Consider the following 12,510-nt stretch of genomic DNA (forward strand, 5'->3'; position numbering starts at 1 on the left):
AAGTCACCCCCTGGCTCTAAATGTCCCGTAGCCGTGGTGAGACTCTTACGGACTCAGAAACAGACACCTCAGAAATGGAACGTGCTGGGTGTTTGCGCCACACGTCAGCTACCGTTCCCCAGCAAAATCGTCTCTCGCACACCTTCTCTCTCTGGGTCGCCACGATTTGCCAGATTCCTCCCCGGTGTTTCTGTTTCTTTCTTTTATTGCAGAGTTACATTCATCACCCTTCCCCACGTGCTCCCCATCAGCCTCGTTCCCCAATCTGCTCCCCTCGTCCCACGTGTGTTCCCACTCTCAGCGTTTCACCCTTAGTGTTCCCGTCTCCGCTGACTCCTGGAGCCTCAAGTTGCGGGGAAGTATCTACCCGCCCGGCACCTCCCGCGGTAGCACCCATATTGACGGGTAAGATTCCTCGGTCTCTCGCCCGAGCGCGTCCCTTCCTGCCTGGCAGGGGTTTCCGACCATGGTCTTCCCGGTCCCCAAATATGCCTCCCGAACCCCGTCCCTCGTTGTGCAGCTTCAAAGAACTTCACCCCTTCAACTCTTCACAAACCTCACTGACAAAACTACAGGCCAATAAAAGTCCTTCAGTAGTCAATGGAAAAGACAGAAGACTGCCTTCTTCTGCCTCTTTAACCACATGATGTCATGCTACTCTTTTGTCCTCTTGTCAGACAGCAGGGAATGGAAGAGATGTGGGGGGAAAGTTCCTGCCTGCTTGTCTATGCCCTGGGGAACAACCACCAAGAATTTCTGCATACTTGCCACACTATCACTAGAGCTCAGAACCAGGGGAGAAGACATAGGTAGTAGACCACTGGAAGATGTATATGGACTTGTAGAGGAGAAGGAAACAACAGATGTTCATGCACATCAGTTTCCCAGGGTACAACTTCTCTGTTACCCTGTGTTTGATCTTTACACAGCCAGTACCATTAAGAGCAAGCAGTGATCCAATCTGAAATATAAACAAGGAAGACCTCAACTTGAGGGACCAAAAAAATCCTTCTGATATCTGGCTTCCTTCATTTATTCTTCCTGAAGCTCCTGGACATCTGCTACTGGATAGATCTGCTTCAGAATATGGAAGAGTTGCATGGTTGCCATATACTGTTTAATAATATAAGGTGTGTTGTTTTTAAAAAAAATTACATCCTGATTTGGAAATCAGAGGAGTCATTAAGAAGGCACTGCCACTACCTCCTGCCCCCAAATTAAGGAGCTGGGTTTGCAAGAAGGAAGGAGCCTGTACCTTGCACTGCACATTTGTTCACTGGGTACAAAACAAAAGCATTACCAGGACACACAATGAAAGTAAAAAATGATTCGCCCTGGCCATGAAGATTCAAGACTGTGAGGTCTACTTACCAGCCAAGGGAGAAGAAAGTCTGCAAAGTATACAAATGCCGCTCCCAAAGTGAAGCCAGCTACTACAGGGAAGAATGCAAAGGCCCCAAACTTCCCAGAGTCTTCAGCCAATTCGATGGCAGGTGCAAGAAGGGACCAGTAAGAAGCAGCCAGCATGACCTAAACAAAACAGATGAAGAGTTAATGCCACTTCAGTTGCAATGTGGTGGCCCTCGACTGTTAAAGAGAGACAGTATGGTGTCATGATTAGAGCAGAGGTGTCGCACACATTTGATATAAGGGCTGGATCTGACATAAATGTCACCTTGTTGGGCCAGGCCATGCGTGCCATAAAATGAAATGCCTGGTACCGGAGAGGCAAACTTTATAAAGGACACATGCAAACCCAATAAACGATATTAATTTTTGCTCAAAATACAAACGTGCTTAAAACATTAACATTCTTACATTTCCTTAAAGTATCTCCCTGATGCCTACCCTCCCACTTCCACTTCCCATTACTCATTAGCACTGGGACAGTATAAAGGGCACAATGCACAGTCGTCTGGCTATAAAGGTAATGACCAGTTGCTCATGAGCCAGATAACAGCCCTAACAGACAGACAGACAGAGACAATGAGCCAAGAACCTTAACCTCTGTAGAAAAGACACAGAAACTGGGGCTGATTTCGCACTAGAGCTGCCTTGATGTTGCACCACCGTTTGCCCCGATACTATTAGTCAATTTCACACCCGAAGCTGTGGGGCTGCATTTTGACTCGCAGCTTCGCCTAATTTCCCTCGCAGTTTTGTGATCCTGTTTTTTGAGGATCATGAAACTGTGGAGGAAATTGGGCGAAGCCGCGGGTCAAATGCAGCCCCGCAGCTTCGGGTATGAAATTGACCAATAGTATCGGGGCAAATGGCGGCGCAACATCGAGGCAGCTCTAGTGCGAAATCAGCCTATGACAACCTCGCCCACTTCTATCCCTCAGAGGCAAGGGTCGAGATTCCCCTTTAACTTAAAACACTGAAATGGTACTCGAGACTTTTTTAAAGTTCAAAAATAACAAAATATTTTATTCAACATAGAGGGGGAAAGCCAGGTGAAGTCAGGGGTAACATTTCTGAGGTAAATCAATATAGGCACAGACTATAGTTCATATGTTTCACGCAATTGAGAGTTTCTTAAGCTTTTCATAGTGACTTAGAATCTTTAAAATGAGAGGCTTTTGTTTCAGTGTTTCCTAAACACTTCAGTATACTTACTTCAATGTATTTGACTCTTTTGGTTTCCAGAAGGCAGGGATACTCTGTCCAGTACCCAAACTCCTTAAATGAACACCAGTACTTTTCTTGAGTTTTAACTGACTCCTCAGGATTTAAAAGTCAGTTTCTAAACACACCAGACCACGAATCTCTCCACTCTTCAGAGCCATCTCCCTGTTTTAACTGAGTAGGGAAATTCTTCTCTCAATAGAAGATGATCTATTCCATTTTCTTGGCCTGAATGGGAGTCTTCACCTAACTACTCACTCCTTGGGTCAACCTTCCCAGTACTCCATCTGTGTTAAACTGCTCTCAGTTAGGGCTAAGCACAAACCTTGTCAGTACTAAACTCTTCTCTGTCAGTATTAGACTCTTCTCGGTCAGGGCTGAATTCAGACTTCCCTCTTCTCAGCATTCAGCTCTCAAGTTTCTCTGTTCAACTGATGCTGACCAATCAAATTCCTTGGAGCAGCCTATCACGCAAGGCTCTCTGGCTCTGTGAGGAATTAACCCTTCACAGTCCATTACCTGTTTACACAGAACTTCTGGGATTTTAAAAGTTCAGTCCATCACAGGAACACAGAACCAGTTAATACCAAGCTCTGTATGACCATACTGGAGAATCCAATCTTAATTTAGTAGTTATTTTTACCCCACTTTCCTTTCAAGAAGCTTAGGGCAGCCCACTTGGTATCTTCCCCATCCTAAAATTTTAGCTGTACACCAGCCCTGTAAAGCAGCTTTGGCTGAACAACAGTGACTGGATGTTAACAGTGCAATTCTATGTTGAGTTACTTCAGTTGAAGCCCACTGAAATGAATGGGTTTAGATTGGACTAACTCTGCACAGAACTGCACTATAAGTCACTCAGTGAGCTTCATGGCCAAGTGGGGATTTGAGCCCTGGTCTCTCAAAGACTGATTACTCACAATACTAGCTGTACATGGACTCTGTCTTTGTAAAGAGTTTCTCCATTTTGCAGTTCTCTACTGGGACCCTAGGTACTGAATGAAAAAAATTCTGGATAGAAATCTGTGTCCCGTACCCCCCCCCCCATTTATGTTTGCTCAACCACAAGATTTTACTTTAATGCACAAGAACAATGTTTTGTGGGTTCAGAAGCAAAGCTCAATCCCTCCCCAATCTGCAGCCAAACTACTGGAGAGGAGATGTTTTCCCCTGTATCAAGCTTCAGAAGCTTGAACCACATGGAGTTGGTTTCTCATTATTTGACATATGGATAACCACAGATCGAAATGCTCTTCACTCAGCCTAGAGCTTTACTTGCAGAATTTCAACCTTGTCCGAACTAGCGACACAGCTGAACCTTGGGGGGGGGGGACCAAATGCAGGTAATAGAAAGGTACTGTAAAAGCAAACCCAGCTATCCTAAATCCCTGTTCAATGCCATATTTTCTGAATAACACCGTTTGCACTGAGGTTTTGACTGTATTCTCCTTCTCACTGTTAGAAAATGTACCATCTTAAAAAGCAACAAAACACCCTATTCCCAAAATTCCCAAGACACCCTTTCTCTGTCTTACTGTAAAATCAACATACAAAACACAGCATCACTTCAGATTCAGCACAGATTTTGTGTCATATAGTCTGTGAGGCTCGCTTTTTAACCAGTGATACCTTATGAAAATAGGCTTTTCCGAGGGGATTTGGTGGCCCAGGCAATCTAGAGCTTCTAGAAATACAACTTCATGCGGTATGGGGGTGCAATGTAATGAGGCCATTTCAGTGTAGGATCCTGCATGAATCCGCTGGCAGCCGACCCAGTTTTGTTCACGTAGCCCAACTGCTGCCTTAATTACCTTATCAGTGACTCACAGCATAGAGCCTCTGAAGAGGATGAAGAGTTTTCCCTGAGCAGAGCAGGAGCCTCCCACCCACCCCCTCAAAAAAAACACAAACTTGCTGTAAAGGCGGTTGGAGCTGAAAAAGAAACCAAAGGGTGCCAACTCCATTTTCCAATACAGAGCAGGATAAGGGGCGGGGGAGGGAGAAGAGGAGAGAAATGTCTGAGGGGCAGCTGGATTTATCTGATGCAGTGGTTCGTTCCCAACCTTTTTTGGTATGGTAACCCACAAGTCCAAATTTACTTCATATGGTGACCCATCCAGAGCTGGCACAAGGTTTATCGGTGCCCTAGGCAGGTTATGACCTTCCATTCCATTTTCTATAGTGACCAACCAGATGTTTTTGAGAAGCCAACAAACATCATACAAAGGCTGCAGCTGCCCTCCACTATAAATCCCAAGCAAGTGGAAGTTCAACTCCTACTCCTCCTCTGCCACCTGGGCCAGAGCTGGAGTCTGAGGAGGCACACTTTCGGAGCACTGGGTTGAGGAGATATGCAAAGATGGCACATGACAGTGAAGAGGCTGGCAGCAAGGGGCTTGGTGCAGTACATCAGTCACAGCAGGTAGAGGACAGCACCAAGACAACTTGCCTGTTTCTGTCCTCTCCTGGATTTTCCATGGCAGGCTTAAAAGTTTTCCCCTACACTCTCTACCCACACCCCGCCCTTTCTTTCAGCTACAACCATTAAGTTACAAGCCAGATGGCTCCCCCCCCCCATTACTGTTGCAAAGAGGGAGAGGGAGACAAGAATATGAGAAGTTGGCAAGGAGTAGAAGGAAGAAGAAGAGATTGGATTTATACCTCAGTTGGCGTCTCAGAGCGGCTTACAATCTCCTTCCCTTCCTCTCCCCATAACAGACACCCTGTGAGGTAGGTGGAGCTGAGAGAGCTCTGAGAGAACTGCTCCAAGGTCACCCAGCTGACTGCATGTAGAGGAGTGGAGAATCAAACCTGGTACTCCAGATTAGAGTCCACCGCTCTTAACCACTACACCAAACTGGAGAGAAACAGAAGGATGCAAAGGGCAGAAGCCACCATTAGAGAAGGCTGGTCTATGACCCCTTTCAGAGGCTCATGGCCAATGCTCCCTCTAAGCTGTGGAGTCCTGAGAGCAAAAATTCTACTTTGTGAGTTATGAGCATTAAAGTTGTGAGCAGGTGATTTGGCTACTGCATAAATTAGTTTGCTCTGGAGCCATCCTTCTTGAGCTAAGACAAAAATGTCTGAGCTGGAGGCTGAAAAAAAATGAGCTAGCTCACACTAACTCAGCTTAAAGGGAACACTGCTCATGACCAGTGTTCCCTCAAGCTGAGTTAGAGTGAGCTAGCTCACAGGTTTTTATCCTCCGGCTCACACATTTTTGCCTCCGCTCAGGAAGGAGGGCTCCAGAGCAAACTAATTAATGCAGGAGCCCAATCGCTCGCTCACAACTTTAATGCCAGTCGTTCACAAAGTAGAATTTTTGCTTACAAGACTCCACAGCTTAGAGGGAACATTGCTCATGACCTTCTTTTGGGTTCTGAATCACAGAGAGACTGCTGTGGCTCATCAGGGCTAACAGTTTAACTGCGACAGACACTTTCATAGACAACAGCCCACTTAGCCCACAAAAGCTTATGCATACGACATCTATAAGTCTTTTTAGTAACCAAAGACATTTTTTTGTTACAGGGTAAGAGCAATTTTACTTTTACTCCCTTTGGTTTTCATCAGGATTTTGCTTCCTTTAAGACTGCCTCAGCCTCTGATGGGAAAAATAGGGCGTGCTCATCTCTCCTTATATATAATTCTCTTTTGGTGTGACTCTTTTCTGATCGTTCCACACACTCCCACAGCCTTTAACTCCCTGACCTGTCACTCAGAAGCTGTCCCTATCTACTCACTGCGTTGCCTGAGTCTCACCTCCAATATTCTAAACAGTTTGCTGTTCCTCTCCCCGCAATAGCCAGTCGGAACACAGAGGTCATTTACATATGTGGCCTGATTGGCCTTTGCCTCTAACATTCTAAACAGTTTGCTGTTGCAAGTCACTGAATGTGTCCTGAGGTAAAATACATATCCCAATTTTCCCTTAAAGGGTCACGAGTTGCCAAAATACATATCCCAATCTTCCCTTAAACGGTCAGTGGAGTTGCCAGTCTCCCTGTAGGAACTGGAGATCTCCCAGAAATCACCGTGTTCCCCAGCCACAGCACATCATTTCCCCTACAGAAAATTTCCCAACTATTACAATGGCTGCTTTGGGCAGTGGACTCTATTGCACAGGCAGCACCTGGAGATCTCTAAGATCAGTTCTCCTGGAGAAAATGGCTGCTTTGGGCAATGGACTCTATGGCATTATACTTTGCTGAGGTCCCTCTGCACCCCAAACCCTGCCCTGCCCAGGCTCTATCCCTCAAATCTACAGACATTTCCCAACCAAGAGTTGGCAATCCTGTAACTGGCTATGGAACCACTTTCCAGTCCCTTGGAACCCAGAAGACATAGCATAGGAGGAGGTGCTTTTCTACCTTAGCTGCCACTGCATAACCCCATATCAACATAAGTCAGGGGTGGATGGAGCCTTACCTTTTACCATGAGGCTGTCCTTCCGTACTACCCACTTGGGGCAGCAAAATGACTTGAGACAGCCCTGCCTTATAGCTAAGCAGAAGGAAATAAACATGGCTTGCCTCCCTCTATTTTCCCCTTCCCTCTGCCGCCCCACCATCCACAGTCGGGATACACACCTGGAGCTTCCTTCTAGAGTTTGTTGTATTTCTTCCCACAATGGGCCTTACTCCTAGTCTGATATATATAAAAGTCTAACATATTGGCACTTTCCAGCTCTCTCATTGGCTGTGCTGTGCGCTCCATGAGCCACTGGCCCATCAACCGCCACTCAAGAGTACTCATGTGCCATTGGCTGGGGGCTGGGTCCACTCACCTGCACACTGCCAGCCTGGCCACTATTCCCTGACAGAATAAACTGCCAAAATGGCTGTCTCTCCTGATGAAGATGTGCCACCTCCTCCTCCTGCTAGGCTCACTTTCGCTTCAGTGGCTGTTGCTAAGCAACCAAGCTTGGTTCTGTCAGTAAAAGGTGCGGGGAGGAGGCCCTTTCCAGGTCTATTTTGGCCTTTGAGAGAAAACTCTTGGGGTTGCCAGTTCCAAGTTGGGAAATTCCTGGAGATTTTGTGGAGAGTTTGGGGAGGGAGAGGCCTCAGCTGAATAGAATGACTCAGGTCCCTGCCACACGGCAGAAAAAAACACGGGCAAAGTGCGGCTATTCAGAGCCACACCAAAAGAAACACGCAGCGGCGGGATCACATAGATCCCCTGAGCCGCCACGCCGTTGCTCCCCGGCACGATTAGATGCCGGGGAGGAAGCCACCGACCGGAGACTGAGACAGCCGGCTGCGCACGTGTGTGCATGCACAGTTCGGCCAGGAGCCTTGGATGCACTGGCAGAAGGACGCGCCGGCATTCCCACAGCCGCGCTTGATGCGGCCTTTCTGGTAAGTCCACCTCTGTAGGTGGTTTCTTTTAACTACGGATTTTCGGCCTGAAGGGCCGGATCGGGGACGGGTGTGCAACGCTTCCCAGATGTTGCGGTGGGATCGCGCTCGTTTGCTGCGCCTCCGATCCGTCCCTCTTCCGGCCCTAAACCTCCCGTGTGACCGGGGCCATAGCTGAATAGAATGACACCCTCCAAAGCAGTTATCTCCTCCCGGGGGGAGAGAGATCTGTTGCCTGGAGTTCACTTGTGATGCCAGATGATCTTCAGGCTCCACCTGGAGGTTGGCTACCCAAAGCCTGGCAATGCCCTCTGGGTGACTTGATGACACCTGACTGGCATGACAACTAGGCCTGGCTACTTGCTCCTGTTCACCTCCTGCAGCCCCTCTATTTTAAAAAATATTTAAATTAAATATGAAGGAGGAGGAGATTAGATTTATACCCCACCCTTCACTACCCAAAGGAGTCTCAGAGTGGCTTACCATCCCTTTCCCTTCCCCTACCCACAACAGACACCCTGTGAGGTAGGTGGGGCTGAGAGAGCTCTCTCGAGAACTGACATCGAGAGAATAGCTCTGAAAGAACTTATGACTGACCCAAGGTCACACCAGCAGCTGCATGTGGAAGAGTGGGGAATGTGTGATTTGTCAGCACTGACGCCACACATACTAAGAGAGATATAAACAAACTAATTCTGGAACTGGAGAAGGGATGCAGCGCAGGGCTCTTTTTGTAGCAGGAACTCTTTTGCATATTAGGTGGCACGCCCCTAATGTAGCCAATCCTCCAAGAGCTTACAGAGCTCTTTTTACAGGGGCTACTGTAAGCTCTTGGAGGATTGGCTACATTAGGGGTGTGTCGCCTAATATGTAAAGGAGTTCCTGCTACAAAAAGAGCTCTGCCCGGGTAACTGCTTTTACCCAAGAATGCCCACTTGATATCTTATGCTAGAAAACTTCCTCAAAGCTTAGGTGCTGAGGAAAATATACTTTTAAAATCTATCGCATTTTCAGCCTTCCTTCCCTAAGAACGGTGCACACAGTTCTCCCTCTCCTTTGTGAGGTAGGCTAGTCTGAGCCACACAGATCCTAGACCAGCCAATGACCTCATGGTTGTATGGGGATTTCAAACTGCGTCACCCAGGTCTTTGGCCAACACTCTGTATTACACTAGTTCTCCTACCTCTACCTTTGCTCAAGGGCAGCTCATTCCAAAAATATAAAATGCTACCATAAAAATGATAATAACTAAGTTACAATCAATAAACTAGAATCATTGCCCAAATACTAACCAGAGATTAATCACAGCAATCAACTTAATTCTACCCAAAACAAACACTTGCCACACAACCACAAAATGGAACCAGAAGAGCTCAAATCAGCTAATAGCTTTCTGAAATAAGGTGGCCATCCACAGCTTTGAAAGCTTAGCTAGAAACTCAACCCCCTCTCGGAAAACTGTTCCAAAGAGTGGATTCTACCACAGAAAAGTCTGATGATCTTACGGGAGAGGATGGGAGGGTAGACCTATAAACTGAGAGGTGTTCCTTCAAGCAAGTGTGCCCTAGATCATGAGGGGCTTTATAGATTAATCCCAACACCTAGAATTGCATCTACAAACATACGAGCAGCCAGTACAGCTGTTGTAAAATTGGTGTGAGTGCCACCCAGTTAAAAAGCATTCACAACCTGAAATGCTCAGGGCCAAGGGCATCCCCATATACAGCATGTTACTGTGATGTGAGGGTTATGGGAGCATGGGTCAGCATAGCTAGACCAGAGGGAGGTTAGAGAAGCATGAGTTAGCATAGCTAGACTAGCAGAGTTCAGGTAAACCTTTGCTATGACGATCAATGTTTCTGTTGGATTCGTCTTTTAAAAGGCCTTTTCTGCATCTCCCAAATCCCTACAGTACCACAGTGACTTTTAGTGGGAGAAATCATTCATTCAGAAAGACTTCAAGTGACAACCTGGTTATAATTAATTGGTGTGCCTTCATAAATATTTTATCCAATTACAGAATTTTGAAGCCTATGAATTCTTGCTCATCAGGAAAAAGAACACAACAGCTGCCAGGGAGCAATTCAGCTGCAGAAGAGAAATTCTGCTGCTGCTGTGATACCGTCACATATTTTGTTCCACAAATGGGCTAGATCATCAGGTGTTCTATCATTTACACATTTTAGATACCCAAGTAACACTCCATTTTCATCCCCTGCACATAAGAATGTGAAGTTGTAATTAACTGCAGGTTACTTTGCTTTTGTTTTCATTACATGGTAATTAGGTTTACAGAGTCTCTTATCGTCTGTGTTACCAGCTGTCCAGGAAACCTGTGATACATTGTGGTTCATAGTTCATATACAGCCTTTTAGCAGCCCCACTTTGAAGAATACTGAATAAAACCCACCCTCCATGGTCAATGTTCTGTCCTCACCTGCCACTAAGGCTGTTTTTGCTACAATTAACCTTCTAAAGCCTGGTCCATACATGCAACAGAATAAGGTGGTACAAGTAGCTATACTTTTTTCAGACTGCATGGGGGGACTCATGTGAACACTTAGCAAATTAAAATTCAGCACATTAGGGTGAAAGATTCTAGCACAGCTTTGCATGTTGTGCTAGTTTTCCACTAATAGGGAATTATTATTGTGAGGAAAAATTATTTTAAAGTACTATCCCTTTCCTTTAGTGTGAAGCAGTACTGTCCATTCAATGACATTGGACCTCTGTCACCTCATTACCACCACATTTGGCTGCAAATGTAGGACAAGTCTGACCTCCACTATATACACTCAACAGCTTTCAAATGACTGTTTCTAAATTTGGCTGGCTTTTGCCTAGGCACTCCTCCTTCTGCTGGGGAAAAAAAAAAGAAATGAGATGGCATATATTATCCTTTTTTTGCTTTGGAGTGCTGCGTAAATAGTTGAATGCATTGATTTCTCCAATGCATTCTATAGTTATAGAGGCCACACTTCGCTGCTGCTTTGCACAGACGTAACCATCAAAAGTAATCTTAACAAAGACTGGGTGAACCGCAAAGCAAATGGGGACGCTGCTTGCTTCTTACGTAACCATCAAAAGTATTCGTGATCTTAAAAGGAAACTTTCAGTATCTTAACAAAGACTGGGTGAACTGCAAAGCAAATGGGGACGCTGCTTGCTTCTTCTGTGTGCAATAAAGTGCTGCACTGTAGACAACCATTCAGAGGCTGCTGCTGTACCACCTTTACTTGCTGTCTGGTTCAGTTAATTCTACCTGTCCCTACAGGCATTCTTTAATTACATACCTAGATTGTTGGATATAAGAGTTTTAAAAAGCCATTACTTTGAATAATTAAAACAATCCACATACTGGTTCTTACCTACAGGGCCCTAAAAGGCTTGGAGACAGAGTACTTGAAAAACCGCCTCCTCCCATGTTCTCCTGCCAGCCATTTAAGACCCTCATCTCAGGTCCTGCTATCTGTGTCCCTGCCTGCAAAGGTGAAGTGAGTAGCGACCAGAGACAAGGCTTTTTCAGTCCTGGCACCTCACTTTTGGAATGCCCTCCTTCTTGAGGCTTACCTGGAACCAATTTCACTCCCCGTTAGGAACTAGGATATTTCTCTTTACCCAGGATTTTAATTAACGAGTTTCTTTTTTTCTTTTTTTTTACAGATAGTGTAGTGTAGTTTCAGACCACGATTTGGGAGACCCAAGCTTAAACCCCCACTCTGAAAGCTTACTAGGTGACCTTGGGCCAGTACCACTCTCAGCCTAACCTACATCACAGGGTTGTTGTGATAATAAAATAGAGAGGAAAATGATATAAGCTGCTTTGGGTCCCCATTGTGGACAAAAGCATTATAAAAATAAAGTAAACAACTAAATAGATATTTAGATGTTTTATGATCCTAGCCTGAGTACAGTGTTATCAATGTAATTCTAGACCACTCTGTTTTATGTCTCGTTAAGGCCTTGATTGCTGTTTTCAGCAGTTTATTTTATTGACTTGAATTGTTTTATTAGTATGGTTTTTATTGCTTTTACTGTCTCTGGTTTTGTTTTATTATTATTGTGAGCCCCCAAGCAGATCTGGAGAGGCAGCATAAAAAATTCTAAATAAATCAGAGTACCATTTCTCAATAAAGAAAAAATACCAATACATAAATGAAAACCATGGACTAAAAATACTTCGCAATAAAAACTTTCCGAGTACAGACAACATTAGACATTGTGAAATCTAAAAGTCATGGAGAAAAAGGAAGGAAGGAAAAGAAAATTCTATGATAAGAAGCTAACACTCAAAGGAATGATTTCCCGAACCCTTTCACTCACTATACATTAACAACATAATCAGTGAACCTCATGGGAAGGGGGGGGGAGCTTTCTACATAATAAAGATCTCAACCTTTACCACACATTTGGAACACAGGGCAGAAAAAAGCTATACCACTTTTTAGTAAAACAAACAATTAAGCAACTATGTGGCAGAAAACCCTACCATGAAGTTTTCTGTTTTTTCTCTCTCTTTCCCTTA

The 12,510-nt window shown here is 45.2% G+C and overlaps 1 protein-coding gene across 1 annotated transcript in view; it reads right to left on the reverse strand.

Annotated features, from left to right (window-relative positions):
* Window positions 1-778: 778 nt before the first annotated feature.
* Window positions 779-12,510, reverse strand: part of LOC107115476 (zinc transporter ZIP11-like) — a 49,383-nt gene continuing 37,651 nt past the window's right edge. Inside the window, exons 4-5 of the mRNA XM_015417195.1 lie at window positions 1,372-1,530; window positions 779-961 (exon numbers count right to left, since the gene is read on the reverse strand). Coding sequence (XP_015272681.1) covers window positions 779-961; window positions 1,372-1,530 — 342 coding nt within the window. The remainder of the gene's footprint in view (window positions 962-1,371; window positions 1,531-12,510) is intronic.

Source organism: Gekko japonicus, unplaced genomic scaffold, assembly GCF_001447785.1.
Source record: "Gekko japonicus isolate JY-2015 unplaced genomic scaffold, Gekko_japonicus_V1.1 scaffold1440, whole genome shotgun sequence".
In the NCBI taxonomy this organism is placed as follows: domain Eukaryota; kingdom Metazoa; phylum Chordata; class Lepidosauria; order Squamata; family Gekkonidae; genus Gekko; species Gekko japonicus.